General features: G+C 34.6%; 1 protein-coding gene and 1 long non-coding RNA gene across 2 annotated transcripts; one reads left to right on the forward strand and one right to left on the reverse strand.

Moving 5' to 3' along the window:
• Window positions 1–11375: 11375 nt before the first annotated feature.
• LOC127873491 (uncharacterized) lies at window positions 11376–16865 on the reverse strand. Its single transcript, XM_052417383.1, has 2 exons — window positions 16516–16865; window positions 11376–13725 (listed from the first exon to the last, which is right to left on the reverse strand). Exon 2 carries the CDS (start codon window positions 13334–13336, stop codon window positions 12872–12874), a length of 465 nt encoding a protein of 154 aa, XP_052273343.1. The 5' UTR covers window positions 13337–13725; window positions 16516–16865; the 3' UTR covers window positions 11376–12871.
• On the forward strand, window positions 16449–17873 carry LOC127873492 (uncharacterized). Its single transcript, XR_008046181.1, has 3 exons — window positions 16449–16623; window positions 16808–16918; window positions 17557–17873. It is a non-coding gene; the product is annotated as an uncharacterized LOC127873492 (long non-coding RNA).
• Window positions 17874–19169: the final 1296 nt, after the last annotated feature.

A 19169-nucleotide genomic window follows, 5' to 3' on the forward strand; every position in this document is an offset into this window, starting at 1 on the left:
AGCGCATGCGCAACAGGATTTTGTTGTCTGCATGTTAACAAAGCGCTGATTCGTCAACTGGATGGTCCTAGATTATGCCTAGCCTATCAAACTCCAGGTAACAGACGATACTAAATAAAATGTAGTCCCTACAAGTTTCGCAGCCATGAGATTCGGCAACTGTTCCTTTCGTACCATTATCGGCAAATGTGTATACCAAAGTCATCTTCATATCTAATTTGGTCATTTCGTATGGATTTGTTCCCACTATATTCAATTTCCAACCGTCTTAAAATGACTTACGTATTTGTGATTTATCTTCTAAAAATAACCAGACTGTCAGCGGTTGATATTTACGAAGCATCTTATTAGTATTTACACAACTCTCAAATATAAACACTTGAGAAACCTTATGTGATTCACTAAAGTACAGGTTTCTACTTTATTCCTTCTTTTTGGACCCGCACACCTACTGGGGTAATGATTATTGGTGCGGTGAATAGCATGTTATACCATGTTTTTACCGAGCGTTTCAATCCAGTTTTCCTGACTACGATAAACCTGATAACTGCCGCATCTGCCAAGAAAGAGTTGTATAATATATGCAAAAGGGTTAAGTTCTTCAACTATATTCATTTACAAATGGAAACATAATGTGAATATCGTGTTATTATAATCAAACCACACATTATTGTTAGTTGATACAAATTATACTACGAGAGTTCACATCGTATATGTGTCCTCACATGGCTTATTATAAGTTTATTTCTCCATCATCGAAATCGTGTTTATATGTACCTCGCAGTTTTCATTCGAAACATTCAAATCACACTTTCATAACCGCGTCATGCGAAAGTGGGGCTTATGGCGTTTCGGCCAGCGTAGCTCAAGTTGCGTAGTCTGGTCAGACGCTATAGTGTCCGCTATAAACTCGCTCAAGGTTTTGTGGTCTCATTATGTATCTCCTAACCAGACTGAGACATATGCAGGCTGGGTGGGCTATAGCTATGATGGGCGCTTATGGCATAAGACTCATTTTCGCATGACGCGGGTCTTATGTAATTTCATTGCGAGCTGTAAATAGTTTTTTCAGCACAATGAATTTCGGTATAAAATTGAATTCAAAAAAGCAAATACAGCAAAATGGCAAATAAGGGTAGACTATTTAGGCGTTCCGGAACGATTTCCAGACGTGCTGACCTAGTACGGCAAACATTGGTGGTTTGCTAATTAAACGACTTTCCTCTTAACGTGACACTATACTATTTCGGTAGTGTTTTTTTATCATATTGAAAGAAAAACTGCGTTTATCGATAGTCAATTATGTCTTCTCCTTTTGATTTAGTGACCGAGTACAGAACCTGAAATTGTGCGAGATGGATTTTAACGCGTTATTGTAACTGGGCGTTTGAATATGCAGAGAATAGTCCGGAATTCCGTACATTTAACAGTTTTAAATCCTATACGCTGTGCACAGACACAGTGATGCAGCCAAATTCGGGAGATTTCTCTCGAATCAGCCTATACAAAATTCGAATGTATTAATTCGTGCCTGCTGGCTTTATGTAGAAGTCACATTTAAAGTAAAAAGCTGGGTAAAACAGCTAGCCGAAAAAGCGCATGAGTGTTCTATACCGATGTTAAGGTCAGAGACTATAGTTGATACCGTGTAAACTACTAGGGTAACAAGTCATACATAGACAACAAAGTAAGGGTCAACAGCGCTGTCTTTTTGACTACCTTATTCGTGAGTAAAAACGTACTGCTCGCAGATTTTTTTATTTTTATTTTCATCAAATATCTTATTGTTTATTTTGAATTGTATATGGTGTCAAAACGTTTTGAAAAGGGAATTTCCACCATTAAATTATATTCTTAGTGTGATAGGTATTCGGTATTCCCACAATATTTATTTAATATGTTGGTGATTGCAAATTTTATTTTATATTAACTGGTTATCATGATACCAGTTTCATCATATTTTTAATGCTTTCAGAACGTCTAAAAAAGAGAGATGCTATCGTTATTTTGTTTAAGTTATCTCTATAACATAAATATGATGATAAACATTGCACACGCATCTCGACCTGTTCATTAAGACACACTCTTCATAAATTTAAATGGTTTGTGTTCATTTCAAACTTGCGATTTAAAAAGCTATAAGATAATTGTGAAAAATGAGTTGCGTCTAAGATTGTGCAATAGAGAACATGTTCAGTGCCTTAAGCGCTTTGATTTATAACTGTGTCGTGACCGTCATAGTAACGTCATAATGTAGAGGCACAAGACAATTCCTAAATAAGGCTTTTAAGTTTGTTTAAACATATTTCGATAAATCAACATGCTATACATAGTTGTTGCTAAAAATGTGAATTTAAGAATAAATATTTTTTATATATTGAGTTAAAGGTGTTTTTTTAATATCAACGCTTGAGTTAATATAAAATTAACTTAAGTTAAATTTCATTTGCTGATTATTCATATGCATTGTGGACGAGAGTTTAGACCAAACCCTTACAATTTTATTACATTTAAGTGCTTAAATTGTACAACATGCAAATCATCCTGATCTTTTCAATTTTGTTTTTGAAAACATGACATATTTGTTCCTATGGAAGACACCCTCAGATAAGTCGGGAGCTCTTTGCATGTCTTCAAAATAGCTGAGGGATGATTCTTTTGGCCTCTGATGCACGTTTATGTCGAATGTCTAATGATGGCTGTTGGTTATGCCAAGTTGAATCATAAGTGTTTAGATTAAATTTGATTACTTTGAATCATCACTATAATAATGGGAATAATTATGGGCAGAAAAAAGAGGCGGCATTAGAACGTAATTCTAATGTATTTTTTTCAGTTTTTTCAGTTCATAAAACAGACCCGGACTTATTTTAAATTTTGTGTTTATATGATTTTTGACCGGAATTGTGTACTTTTTAAAAAGATTTTATTTTAAGAAAGTAAACACTTAATATTACCGGTAACTGATAACTTCATAAACATTTTAATCAAACAATATTTTATTCAATTTATACATTTATATATTCAGTTAACATTCATTATAAACATTCGTCAAATAGCTTTGATCTAATAATGTTACGGACTTAAAACAAGGTGCCTGTACCACGTGACTTTTTCGGCTATGTGTGAGACAATCGGATGTCAGCAAACCATCGCTTCAGGTAACGTTTTTTGATAATTTCTTCATTAATTCAAAACCATTTTCCAAAAAAAAAAAAACAAAGACGAGAGCCCGGTCATTGTCAAAATACACAACTGTGCGCAAAATTAATTTAGTATTTTTTCCAAAAAGTGCAACCGCGCGTTTGAAAAGACACGAATTGAAATGCTATTTGTGGTATACTTTTTATTCAATCAACAAAAACGTTCATTATAATATTGTCGAAGGTTTAAAAAATAGGGCGGACATTGTAATTCTTCATAGAGAAGCTACATACATTGTAAGTTTGCACAAATACTTCTGATTCGGAGTGTGTGCTTAAAAATGCAATAATGCTATGTGTGGGACACGTTTTTGAAATGCTATGTGTGGTATCCAAACTAAACTAGAGAATCAAAAGATTGACATAAACATCAATAATATTTTAAGTCTGTCTAAATAACACAAGTTGGTCAATAAAACATTGTTGGTACTGTTTTGCGTGCTTAAAATATGATAATCACGACGTTCATGTTACTCAAAATTATCATGATTGTCGATAATTTATATTCATATATTTTACTTGTAAAATGCCATTTGTTTTGGAAGAGAGGTCAAAACACAGTCGGGAATCTCCAAACACAAAGCCACTCACGCACGGGAAGGAAAATATTTCTGTTGCGGCAAACCTTTTCTTGTGAGTTTCTATAAATTGATTGTTACAAAATGTTAAATTTTCAGTGAATTGTTACTTTCAACTAAGGCACTTGATTAATACACAAAATCGTAATGATTGTTTGTGCAAGGTGTCATGTGAATATAATTGTAACAACATTACAAAAAGTGTTATTGAACTTATGTTAGTGTGCTTTTCATCAGGAATGTGTAAACATATTGGACTGTAACGAGAGTTATTAAATAAGCATAATGAGATAATACAGCATTATTTAAACAAATAGACAAAAAGATCAATAACTTATTTTTCTGTAAAATCATGTATTCGTATCAAAATCCTATTGGGCTATCTTATATATCACGCATGACATTTATTTGTTTATTTTTTTAAGTTTTACAGTTTATTTCATGTGTATTTTGTTCTTTTCAGGGAGATTAAAGTATTTTTGGAAGCACCTTCAAGAGACGTACTGATATCTTGATCAATGAAAAGTTGTCATATATAGTTAATGTTCAAAAGTTTAAAAGACTGTTTGTTTTGTTACCAGATGGTGCAAGTATTGCAGTGAAAGAAAACAATCAAAGTAAACATCAAATACACATTTGACAATTCAACAAATTGAACAACATGTATTGTTTATTACTTGATGCGGTGGTAACAAGATTTTGCAGCCCCCTCCATGACCGGGTCGAATGAGTATTTGCATTAAACATCTTACACTATTTTCAGTTATTCAGATTTCAGTTGAAATTGAGTTCATGAAGTATTAATACAGTGAAATATGTTTGTCGGTATAATAAACCCCAAAGCCAAGACTTTTTTTGCGATTATCATTTGTTACGTGTTAATAAGATCATTTATATTTTGTATAGCAAGATTTGTTACTTTGCGAATACTGATGTACTTCTTTATGTACTTGGTGCTTTAATTTCTATTGTAACCTGTGCATGCTGGTTATAAAGCAATGTTATTGTTAATTAAGTTTTTTTTTTTAATATACTTAAGATATTCATATGGAGATGATATTGGAAACTAAATGAACTTAATAGACCACAAACAATCATCATTGGATTTATATTGTTATTTGTTATGAAACAATTGTTTTATTAACATATACACTCAGATTTTATATTCATCTAATCAATTTCATTAATAACATAGATACAAAACACATAAATATACACAAATATCAATACATACACTTTCTTTTGATTATGCCAAAATACATATTAAATGGTATGTTTGCATAGTTAGTTGAAATAGCTTTCCGTAAACATCACAGAATGAAGCTGGGTCCGTCTCTGTCACTGTGGTTTTGATAATTAACTTGCCGCATAACACCTTCCGTGTGGTTTGATGGTGTTCATCTAATTCTAACACAGCTTCGCGCCTTAAAGCATTACAAATCCTTCGACTAATCCTTGTCAAGTCTGAAAAACAACAGAAGTAAAACGCATTTTAAAATAAGTGCTTTTACTTTCTTTGTCATTCATTTATAAAAAAGGACCGAATTTAATAATCAGGCAGAAATATCAATCATGATATTTATTTAAAGACAATAATTTAAAAAAAAGAAATTATTATAGTTCACCATAACGTGTTTGTTAAAAAAGACGATTGGTTGGATAACAATAACGCAGTGTATTTTATTTAAAATTTATGTTCAATTAAACATAAATTGTTTAAAAATTACACAATTACTTCAGTATTCCTATCATGTAACATTTGGTTAATTTGATATATTTTCAGTACAGACTGAAGTATATGTTTTAGATTCTTACAAATCTGTGTTCAGATTAAATGCAGAACTGACGGGAAAATTCTTGCATACCACACATAGCATTTCAAAAATGTGTCCCACACATAGCATTATTGCATTTTTATACAAAGACTCCGAATCAGATGTATATGCGCAAACATACAATATATGTAGCTTCTCTATGAAGAATTACAATGTCCGCCCTATTTTTTAAACCTTCAAGAATATTATAATGAACGTTTTTGTTGGTTGAATAACAAATATACCACACATAGCATTTCACTTTGTGTGTTTTCAAACACGCGGTTTCACTTTTTGGAAAAAATACTTAATTAATTTTGCGCAAACTTAACACATTTGTGTATTTTGACAATGACCGGGCTCTCGTCTTTGTTTTTTTTTGTTTTTTTTTTGAAAATGGTTTTGAATTGATGAAGAAATGATCAGAAACGTACCTAAAGCGATGGTTTGTTGACATCCGATTGTCCCACACATAGCCGAAAAAGTCACGTGGTACAGGCACCTTGTAAAACATATCCGGCCGTATTCACAATTACCCCCTCTGTATTTTTATACTTAGCGTTTTCGAGAAGCTGAAGATGAGACGGATTTGCTTATCATTTTCGTGGAGCGTCATTTCAGACTTAACATTCTTTGGCATTGCTGTCAAAATTCGAAATAAAGGAAGACACTTTTTTTAAAGGTTTGTTAAATATTAAATGGTAGCTTACCTTTGTCTACACTTTTTTTTATGAAGAAAGGTGACAATTTTATTTGCGTGTACTAGGCTATTTACATTTAACATTATGTAAAGCCTATAAAATTACAGGCATTGCAAATCTATTAACACTTATTATTAATTAACCTTTAATGTATGTTATTTTCGGCAATTTTTGCTTTTTAAATCCTTATTTAATTATTATTATAATGACAGTAAGGGGCTACAAGTATTACAATTTGGATGCTTTCATCATTTTTAAGGGTTCCTTTAACGATGCTATTTAAAGGGGCCTGTTCACGTTTTGGTAAATTGACACAATTAATTAAAAAAATGTTTCAGATTCGCAAATTTTCGTTGTAGTTATAATATTTGTGAGGAGACAGTAACACTGAACATTTACCATACTCTAAAATATCCATTATATTCATATTTCCGGTGGTGATGATAGACGGTGATCTTTTGACGATTTAAGTTGTTGTGACCAGTGCTGCCAGTATTGCGATTCGGAATACCTGAACAATTTAGAATACCTGACGCTTGTTTAAAAGATGCATATCAGTGGATGTTTTTTTATTGGAGTTGCACTGAAGTGCGGCGACTAGTATGTAATACGTTTAATTTTCGCTTATGGGAGGAGAAGTTTTTTTACGGATCAATGCATATATTTTTGTTGTCAGAATATCTTGCATAGTGGTGATTTTGTGTGTAAATTAGTGTAAATAAGTACTGCATTTGTGCCTATTACATTTACTACAACATTTATTGCCAATAATGCAAAGCTAATTCTTTTAATTAATAACTGATCACAGGGACTGGACAATAATAAAAGATCACAGGGACTGGGCAAATACGCGAACTGGTGAAACTTTCTGGTTTTGTATAAAACAAAAGTTCTTTGTTCCACTATCCTAGCAACCACCTAGTTACTAATAAAGGCGCTATAGAGCGCGAAGCGCGACACGTATTATTAATTGTAATAATGAGTCTTGATAAAGGAAGCAGCCGCTTATCAATGAGGAGCACCATCACAGCACCCCAGTCTCATTACCATCAAGTCCTCCTACAGGGTGTTTTTTTAAGAACCACATATAGAAAGCCGCAGGCCTGACCCGTATCTTGCCAGTGGTATGGACCCTTTGGTATGGACCTCTAACCCCGCTCACTATCCAGCGTTTAAACTTCCGGGTTTACATTTAACCCGACTATTAATAGCTTATTAATATTTTAGTTAGAAGGTGATTTTTCAAGCGGTTCCGCAGTGTAGTGGTTACACGCTCGCTTCACATGTGAGAGGCACAAGAATCGAGCCCCAGTAGAATCAAATTATTTTAGTTGTGTTCTATGTTAACTTTTTGTTTTGATGTAGACATTTTAGTTTAAATAAATATGCTGTTTTATTGTAACATTTTTGTTTTGTTTTTATTATGCCCATGAAATATATGTGTGAGAGGGTGGGGGGTTCGTAAACACATTAAAACTTTTACAGTGTTTTCATATCAATGAGTACTCAACCCCTATCGTAAATGAGCAACGTAAGAATAAGTTCAGAATCATCTCCCCTTGAAGTTGAGAAAAATATGAAATTACGCTTACAAGATGAAGCAGATTTTCTAAAACCTACACAGTTGTGTTCCATTAATGAAAACTGCACACGGATGCCAGTAAAAAAAGGAAACCAATGTAAATAAAATGAACTATGAAATATCTGGGGGTTACAACACAAAATCATAGAGAATAGTTATTTGGGGGTTATAACACAACATCATATATAATGGTTATTTGGGAGTTATAACATAAAATCATAGATAACGGTTATACCAGTATCTTTTTCTATTTTGTTTAAATTAATCGGCCAATATATTAATATTTACAGTAGAAAAAAATCGTTCCATGTAACTTCATTGAGTGCCTTTTACATTGAAATTCCCGACGCCCTTTCATGCTTTGCATCAATACTTATCTTGTTGCTAACTTAAATGTTTACTGTTAATAAAATACCATGAAATGTGGCGTTTTTACCATAACGATTCTGATACATCTATGTAACTTTGATGTGACACATTTTGGACAACCTTCTTTTAAACAAGGTCTGAGTTAGTGAATATATTATAATCCCCCCAAAATGAACTTGTAGTGGATATAAAGAAATGTGTATATGCCGTACAGGATATGATTTCAGTAGAAGTGATGAATATATACTTGTATTTTTTTCTCTTTTATACTTATGTGAATACATTATATTTAAGACTGTTGTATTGATGAAATAAAGTATTGGTTCACTTATATTAGGTTAGTTCATTTGTTCCTAATATTTCATCTAATGTTAAGTAATGTTAATATGTCAAATACATAAAGAATTCATTCCGATCCAAATGTTTTATATCATGTATTAAAGTGCTAAATACACTTGAAAGTGTATGCAGAGACATCGTGGTAAGAAATAACGTAACACAGACAATGGTTTATTTAAATTAAAAAAAAAACACGTGAGAAACTAGCATCATGACATACTAGTGCAGGCCCGTACCCAGGCACTGGGCCCAGGGGCCCGGGCCCCCCCCAGCTGGCTGTCGAGTTATTTTTTTTTAATAATGGGCCTACTGCAAATTTTCTCACATGAAAGGGCCCACAGTACACTTCCCTGCAATACAAATGTGCAGATGTGTTTTATTGCCCCTGATACACACGGGGATTAGCGCTAATTTACTCGCCAGTGGAGATAAGCCCCTAGGCAATGTTTTCTTATCACCTTGAACACACATCCCCGATCTGTCAATTACCCATTGTGCTCAATGCTTCATATTTTGATGGTGGATGTAACACGTCTTTTGATTGGACAAGGAAAGAGAAACAGCGAATGGATGGAACTGATACAGAAGGTCGTAGGTCTGAACGATAATAGTGTTTTCTCTTTTGAATTCAAACCTCCTCTAGAGTCATAGCTTAGTAAACATTTCTGTGAAAAATGTCTTGTAGATGATAAACATTTAATAATGAATTTACTTTGAAATTTTATATAGAGGAGGTTTGATTTCAAAGAGAAAATACTAGTAGGTTATATGTCAGTTACTGACATATAACAATAGTAGTATTTTCTCTCTGAAATCAAACCTCCTCTACAGTCATATTTTATGTTACATTTCATTATAACGGTTTTTTAGTTTCAAATGCTTTTACTTCTTTATAAAGTGTAATACATTTCTGAAATCTAAAGCTTTAAACATGTGTGCGAATTTAACACCAAGGGGTCGTTGATAAAGCATTTCACGCTTTTTTTTACCATTTTTACCCCGGCATGTCACAAACTGTTACAAAATCTTGGACCCCCTACCCTAAAGTACGTCACAAACTTACACTTTCGAACTTTTTTTTAAAATTAATACTTAATTTTAATTTAATCTAAAACTCAATTCACTATCAAACCGTTTTAAAATTTCACTTACCGGTAAAAGAACTTTCACATTACAGGCTTTTATAATTGTAGGGTTGTTACGATGAGCAGTATGAATATTTATCCACGTGTTAACCTCTAATAAAAACGAAATTATAATTTAGATTTTCTTTTAACCATTTACTAACTAAAAATGGAACAGTCCAATTTTTACGTCATTGAAATCTGTGTGGAGGTTGTGCCTATTGAATAAGCCGGCCCAACCAAGTTGCCTATTAAACATACGAACAACAGAATCAGGAAATACGCAATTCGTCTTATTTTGACATAAAACTAATTCAAATGTTTTACAAATTTTTGAAAATTATTTTAAAATTCTACTAAAGAAATGATAAATAAATTATACAATTTTTTTAAAATATATGTGTGACATCACACATGGCCTGACTCCCCTCCCCCATGTCACAAACTGTCACTTTCTTACTCACGCGTACGCGGCCCGTTATGGTTAAAGCTTTAGACTTCAGAAAGGTGCTGATTTACTTGTTATATATCCATAAATTTATAACACAACATATGTTTCTATATGCATTAAAATTCACCTTGAACAGTGCCTAATAAAAAAAAATCTATTCGGGAGGGGCAACCCCTCCCACACCCTCCCCGTTTGGGCCCCCCAGTCAACATTTCCTGGGTACGGCCCTGTAGTGTACGGAACAAAACGTATAATTAATTAGCACTCATATCAATTATATGTCAGACTTGTCTATGTAGACTTTATACAAAACACTACAAACATCAGCCCTACAGGTTTTTGTTTGTTTCTTGTGTTTTTACATGCTGTTTAGTCCGGCTCTTATGAACGATTATTTCTGGCATATTCAACAGTTAAACTCATGTGGTCCATTAATGGGGCATGGTATCTCAGTCCTCCGCTGGTTTAAATTCCTAATTACATATACATATACTGCAAAGAAAGATGCACTTATTGTCGCCCTCTAACCTGCATTATCTGGAAATACATGTAGTAAAAGAGTTGTTAAACCTAAGTTCATATCAGAATAATGTCGAAACGTTATCAAATACATTAAATTAATTAAAATATTACTGAAAATGGCTGATGAACATTCTATTATCGCGTACATCAGCCACCCAACAACCAATCCTCTTAAAAATAGGTGAATTAATTAATTTGGTCGGCAGGTTTTTCGTACAGCATTATTATGATTGTACAGTAAGTAAAATTATTAAGAAAACACATATTGCACAGCATAGCATGCTATAAAACTATAATATTGAAGTACACATATAAACTTTATTAAAGATGGGTAGGTATTTCGTGTCAATCTCTTAACATATGAAAGAGCTGTTTGGGACTCAGGTCTAAAAATGTGCTTAAAAGGAAGTCAGTTCCGAATGGGGTGGGGCGGCGGCAATGTTTAGGCAATTAATAAGTTATCAGAGATGAAACGGTGTCGAAAAATTGAAATAATCGTGAGTTTAGTTATATTTTATTGTACACGTTGGTTATTACTGTGCATTATAAGAGAAAATGATGAGATTTGTGGACGGTTTTCCTTCAATTACTTTTTTATTACCACGTCTACGATCTTGAAACAAAAAACCTAGGTAAGCGCAAGCACCGTATTCATTTTATGCACTGGGTGGTAGTAACAAACAAAACACATGCTGTGGTTAAATGGTCATTGACTGACCGTTTTTATTATATAACAAAGGTTCAAAACATATATAAATATATACACCAATATATATAACTTAAGACATAAGGAGATTAAGCAATTATGTTATACAGTAAAATGTGGAGGTTTCTTTAGAAAATGGCCAACAAGATAGCTTGCTATCTTCCCCCACATTTTAAAACGGTAATGGAGAGGTCCCACCTAGCTGGCAAGACTGAGGAATACAAAATTAAGCTCGCACTTTGGCATCTCGTGACCAAAAATTGAATTTCTTAGCTCAAGTATAGCAAGTATATAACACATTTTTCAACAGAATCACAAACTATTCTGACTAGAATAAAGCATGTCATTTGGGAATGCATCAAATACCTCGTTAAAGCAAAACAAAGTAAATAATCTCAGTAACGTAAATATAAAAAGTATGCAAAATCTACCCTAACAATATATACATGTAATTACCAGTAACATGTTAATTACATAAATGCTAGCATTCCTGGCCCTGTGTATGTAAATGTAAAATTGAACAATATTTTGTCACGCATCTTCAAATATCCATACAGAAAAATTAATGAGATTATCACTACATAATCGTATTTTATGGCAACTGAACAGTAGACCGTGTTGCTACCATTGCATACATATAAATAATATTCTGGATTCCACTTTTTTATTACCACGTCTACGATCTTGAAACAAAAAACCTACGTAAGCGCAAGCACCGTATTCATTTATAATACATATAAATATAAAGTGGCTTATCGGGTGAAAATATCCGCTACTCCTTCACGAAAAACACAAAACATTTTTCTATAGTGGAAGTAACTCTCCACTTACCTCACGTAAACACGGTACGCTCCCGTAAACGCATGCCCCCACCCTCCCCCCATGCTAAGTCTCAAACTCCACGAACTTGTGCATAAACATGCATACGTTTACTTAATCTGATAAACACTGATCATCTGAATGTGCAGGAAAAGCATACGTAGGTCACTATGGCTCAAAATCAAGGTTACAACTTCAATGGCAACAATATCTAGGTTGGGAATAGATCGGTTTCTTGGACTGCCATGTTATTTATGGAAACTGATTCGATATGCATTTATTACATATAACTTGAGTACAAGAATACATCTTTGTGTCAACTATATAATAACAATACTAAATATATGTAAATACACGTATAACAGATACTAACAGCACACTGTAAAATCAAACAATGATAAATACAACTTATCACTTCTATTAAAACTCTCATAATTTTTACCATACGAGAATTTTAGTAAAGCTTGTTTAATTGGTAATCAAATAGATCTACATGTAACGGATCTAAAGGAACATCACAATGGTTTAAACGCAGCACAACTGTATAAAAGCTCAACTAAAATGCCCAATAAGATATTGTTTATTGTCCCACAATCAACTAGAAGAAAAGTGTTATTGTGAAACAGTTCACTTGAATAATTCTTGTCACTGCATCATGCTCGCTTAAGTGGGTGATATTTTATACAACTGAAGTTTGTTCATGCCTGAACCGCTGTTTGACACGGCCAGTTTGGTACCATCCTTATTCATACTCAGTGAATTCGGGTTCTTTATATCCACTGGGTAGGTGCCGAGGATTTCACCATTAACGGTCATGTGCACGATGGAGTTCTTCTTATTACTGCACACCATCACCGAGTCACCAGGCCCAACGCAGGCACCACGTGGCTTCTGTATATTCCCATCAATGACTGCTTCAGAGGTTCCCTTAACGGTGTCGTACATGTACACTGTGTGTGCATGTCTGTCAGTCAGAACCAGCGTGTTATTGGACTGGACATACGTGCACTTGCTCTTTCCAATTCCGTACGTCTTCTTAGGGAACTTAACATGATCGAAGTCTGACTCAACACCGTACAATGTAATCATTCTAGCAGGCCGTGGATTATCGTATGAACTCACAACCATGACAGACGGCGTTTTGTGACATATAGAGGCGAATTCTGATGATGTGCTGATTTCCCTCTTCAGACCGATGACATTATCAGAACTCACGGACAGGAGAAGTAATGTCTTGTTATATACTGTTACAGCGAGTCCATTCTGACACGCACATACGCTTTGGGGAGGCGACTTAAATGTGTATGGTGATCCTTGTCTCTGCAGCAGCTCATTAAATATGATACATTTCTTATTACTGTTATCCACTGCTACTAGTCTCCCGTCCGGCAGGAAGTCCAAGCCAGTGAGGAAAGGATCCTTCTTGTCATCTCCAATTTTTGGTAGATCAACGGACACGAGCAGCTCCAGAGTTACTGGTCTAGGCAGGGATGATTGGCAGTCTGAACGTGCATGATCTGAAAATACATGTTTATCATTATTATTATAAGTAATAGTAGTAGGAATACCGACTGAAACAGTTAAAAGATGTTATAGTTGTAGAAGTTGCTATAAAAGTATGTATAGTCAGAATAGTGTGAGAACGGAATTGCGTACATCCAAATGAGTTTTAACTGGTAGATAAGAAAAAACATAGCATTAAAGCTCAGTTTTTCCACGTATGTTTGATTCGACAATTAACTCAAAGTAATGAGATAAAATATGTTCCAATGATCAACAAGAACTCAATTTTAAAGACGGCAGTGAATTTCACATGTTTTCACTTCCAAAGTTAAATCATTTTTGGTTCTTTATGTAATGAAAATCATTATTGGTTCTTTATGTAAAACATTATTGAACATTACATATAGAATTCGAAAAACAAATGGAACAAGACCTTTGTTTGAAACACAATGCCTCCTACTTCGCTTTGAAGTCGCAACGCAGCTAATTTAGAGAAAATGTGAAGTACAAGGCCCATAACTTGGCCAAAAATCTATGAACCGGAACAAAACTCACACTTTATCTGTAAGTCATGTAGGTACACTCAGACACCAAATATCGGATTAATATCTTAAATATTTTAAAAACAAGGTCCGGTAAATGGAATAACAGACGAACAAACAAGCATACGGACAATCTGACTGCTATATGCCACCATACCGTGAGCATTAAAACTGTCTGTAAATCAGGTATGCATCTCAAGGATAAAGCTAGTAACCACAATTTCGATGGGCGTCATCTACCGCCCAAGGCCAATGCACAGAGTATCAAACCAATCGGTAAATTTGTTGACGAGTTACTGATAGGAAACGATTTTCACACTTCTTGTGACAGTGACCTTGACCTTCGACCTAGTACCCATTTTCAATAGGTGCCATCTACTGTCCAACGCCAATGCACATGGGAAGTATCAAGCCAATCGGCCCCTCCGTTCACAAGTTATAGATCGGAAACAATTTTCACAAGTGTAACAGTGACATTTACCTTTGACCTAGTGACCCCAATTTCAATAAGTGTCATATACTTGCAAAGGTCAACATACATGGGAAGTATCAAGCCGATTGGTCAATCCGTTTACAAGTTATTGATCGGAAACGAACTGGTTTACCCACACAGCAACCGACCGACCGGCCGATATCGAGCAAAACAATATTACCCCTCTTCTTCGAAGGGGGCATACTTAATAAGCAGTATGTAGTAGCAGACAAAGAGAATCTGGTAATATTGATTATCTCTGTGACGTTTCGATTTTCTTTGGAATGCCTGCACATATCAAACGAAGATAATCTCAACAACAGATGTGTTTGTCAGAAACACAATGCCCCCTATTGCACCGCTTTGAAATAAAATTTAAATGTATCATTTGGCAGGCTCAGAATTTATCTCCCTTTTTAAGATTATTACTTCCCTTGGATTGTATTTTTTGACTTTTGACCTTGAAGGATGACCTTGACCTTTCACCACTAAAAATGTGCAGCTTCATGAGATGCACATGCATGCCAAATATGGAGGTGCTATCTTCAATATTGCAAAAGTTATGGCCAATGTTAAAGTTTTCGGACAGACAGACAGACAGACAGACAGACAAACGGACTGACAGTTCTACTGCTATATGCCACCCTACCGGGGGCATAAAAAGTTTGCAAAAAAGAGGCGATATAGCGAAATTTTTCATTATTTTTTTAACTCGTGCAATTCTTTAACAGAATGTTTGTAAAAAATATTTTTTTTGAATTTGCTATCAATTAAAGCTATTGAATTTTTGCTTCAAAAGTATGAAGATGTTAAGACACAGAAATGAAATTGTTTCAACAAAAAAGTCTGACATTATAAAGGCTAGTGGAAGTATTTTCTGGTTAGACTGAGCGTGTGGATATGTACATGAATAACCTATAAACAATAGCAGACAACTCTATCAAGCACTTTGTCATAATTATTGCCCCTTTTATACTTAGAATATGCATATTATTGATAAATCTATGTTAAAGTTTGCGTACTACCCCAAATATTTCCTATATCCTTTGACATACATGTATTGCTTTTATATGTTGCATACTTGTTTACCAACATGACCCCAACCTATAAACAAGAGCAGACCACTGTATCAAGCATTTTGACATAATTATGGCCCCTTTTACACTTAGATAATTAAACATTTTGCTAAAATTGCCATAACTTCTTTATTTATGATCACATTTTATTATTACTTTGACAAAACAACACTTACCCAGAATCCCTCCCCCCACCTCCCCCCAATTGTTTTTTAAACATCATCTAATAAATTACCACACCCCATATTATATTATACCCCCCTCTCACCCCACCCCCCTACCCCCCACCCCCCCGAAAAAAAAAGATTTTTTTTAAACATCTAATAAATTACCCCACCCCACATTATACCCCCCCCCCCTCTCATCCCCCTACCCCCCCCCCACCCCCCCCCAATTTTTTTTTAAACATCATCTTATAAATTACCACACCCCACATTGTACCCCCCTCTCACCCCCCCTACACCCCCCTACCCCCCCCCCCCCAAAAAAAAAATATTTTTTTTTTCTTTTTTTATTCTTGAAAGATCGTCTAATAAATTATTGAATATGAACAATTTACTCATGATGGCTTACGTTATTCTGTCAAGCACTCGAATAGTCGAGCGCGCTGTCCTCTGACAGCTCTTGTTTACTGTCTACACATAAAACCTTTGGTATACTGGCCGATTCGTCACAAGTTTGTGCTATAGGAAAATAATTTAAAACTTTGTTTACCTGTACTTCTATGTCTTTTATCAGCGACTTGACCCACTAAACGTTCCTAAGTTGACTGCGTCAGAACTTGCTGAGAAACAACGACAAGCAGATGAGAAGAGGGAACAAGTAAGGGATTTATGACATATAATTGAGATCTCTCTCAATCGACTATTGTATTTTATTTACTTCTAAACAACTATACATACATGTGAATTTTATGTAGGTTCTTACATGATCTTGCAAATACGATTGCAATGTTGCCAAGAACTGTATATATAAAACTATGATGGATAATTGACTTCTTTTTCAGGAAATCCGAAGAAAAAAGAGTGCTTCATTGAAAGCATCAAGGCGACGGCTACAAATTTTAGAGGCACAGACATTTGAGCAGGAATTTCAGCAGAAGGAAAAACAAGAAAAGGTATAAAAAGCAGAATTATTTTAACTTATGTTTTACCCGATTAAGCTACATTTTGAGGAGAAATTAGATTGTATGTCATCTAACTTTAAAGGTCTCAGTAATTAAAATATGTATATGCTTAAATAGTCATTCTTATATACTACTTTAAACATGTGTTGGTAATAAACACGATTGTCTAGTATTTGTTAAATATTTTGTTTAAATACTTTCTGAGATTTTAATATGTGCTCTTAAAACTCAAGTTACTGCAATCACGGACTCTAGATTACAATAAACACTCCGTGCTGCAATGTTTAAAGATAATAGCTTATTGCTTGAAAATTGATAATGATTTCATACATTTATTTCATTTTGGCGTGATGAAATATTGGTTTGAAATTACAGCATTCCTAAAATAAGGCTTATCCACAAGTGTTTGCTCTAGTTTTATTTGACTGCAGAGTAAAACATTCACAAACAATTGGGCCGTGCTATGTGAAAAGGGGGTTTAATGCATGTGCGTAAAGTGTCGTTCCAGATTAGTCTGTGCAGTCCACACAGGCTCATCAGGGACAACACTTTATGCACATGCATTAAACCACCTTTTCACATAGCTTGGCCCAATTCTTTGGGGATTCAAAAAAATAATTTATTTTAAGATTGAAGAGGCATTGGAGTCCGCGGAAAAGACAAGAGACGCGAAATTGAAGGAGCGACAAGAGAGACAGAAGATCCGAGAACAGAGGGCAGAGCGGGCTAGAGAAAAGGTATAACAGAATATTGCAATCCACTGGCAATTGTGACTATAAAATCATTTCATTTTCAGGAGGTCTTATGTAACTTTGTATACATTTATTATCGATTCCTTTTGCTAATTTTTGTGGGTTTCATATTTTGATGAACAAAAAAATAAAGTCTATAGGACTTGTGTACATTTTCGAAAAATATTCCAAATTAGCTTTTCATGAATGCATAAAGTGGTTCATAAAGACACAAACATTGAGTGGTTTTACATTTGGTCAGGCTGTGTGTGGACACATCTACTGCAATCTATCCGTTCAAAGCTGTTATGGAAAATTTAAGTAAAGACTAAATTTGTAGGTCACATCAAATTGATATTTATGTCTATATTTGTAAAAGAAAAAAATGTTTGAAAGAATGACATGACATGAATAGAACAAATGAGCCCTGCTCTGGGAAAACGGGTCTTAATGCATGTTCGTAAAAGTTTTCCCAGATAAGCCTGAGCAGTGTGAAGAGGCAAATCAAAGATGACACTGCCTTAACTGGATTTTTGCTAAGAGGAGACTTTATTATTTATTTTAAGTATAAAATTTGAAAGTTTTGTACCTGATTGGCACTGGATGCACATGCATATAGGCCCATTTTTATGCCACCAGTAGGGTGGCATATAGCAGTTGTACTGTCTGTCAGTCCGTCCGTCCGTCAGTCAGTCTGTCCGTCTGTCCGAAAACTTTAATGGCCCATAACTTTTGAAGATAGCAACTTGATATTTGGCATGCATGTGTATCTCATGCAGCTGCACATTTTGAGTGGTGAAAGGTCAAGGTCAAAGGTCACATATATGGCTTCAAAGCGGCGCTGTAGGGCGCATTGTGTTTCTCACAAACACATCTCTTGTTATAGCCTGAGTCTTAAAGTAACTCAGCATTGAAGTTAGTGCTTCGTGATTAAGCTTTTTCAAAGATTGTATTGTAACTTAAATTCATCTTAAAATGCTTAATAAGACGGGCCTCTGTATCTTGGTAGATACAAATAAGTCGATGCTTGGTAGATGTACGTGACCTCTGTCTTGAGTCCTGTTTAATTACTTCTGTAATCAAAAGTTTTTTGTCGCTACTAAATACCGTTTGCTGAAACATTAAGAGGTTTATAATTTTGATGTAAGTAATCATTCAATGTTGTATGGTAAGAAAGAATTGCCTTAGAAGTTTTAAAATGATGCGTCTATATTTTTGGTTTACAGCAGTCATGACTTATGTGAATATATTGCACAGCAATTAGTTGGTAGACATTTTAAGAAAGTCGTAAAAAAAAGAGGTTGTAAGTAAAGAGGATGAATGATAAGATTCTTGTATCACTGCATCATAGTTAAGTTTGCATGGTCTCGTCTGGACTGGTTTGTAGTAAACATGGTTATGGTACGTGTATGAACCTCACCCTGGGAAAACGGCTCTTAATGCATGGGTGAAAACTATCCTCCCAGATTAGCCTGTGCCGTCCGCACTGGTGAAGAAGGAATGTCACTTTT

The sequence above is a fragment of the Dreissena polymorpha genome, chromosome 3 (genome assembly GCF_020536995.1).
Source record: "Dreissena polymorpha isolate Duluth1 chromosome 3, UMN_Dpol_1.0, whole genome shotgun sequence".
NCBI classification, from domain to species: Eukaryota; Metazoa; Mollusca; class Bivalvia; order Myida; family Dreissenidae; genus Dreissena; species Dreissena polymorpha.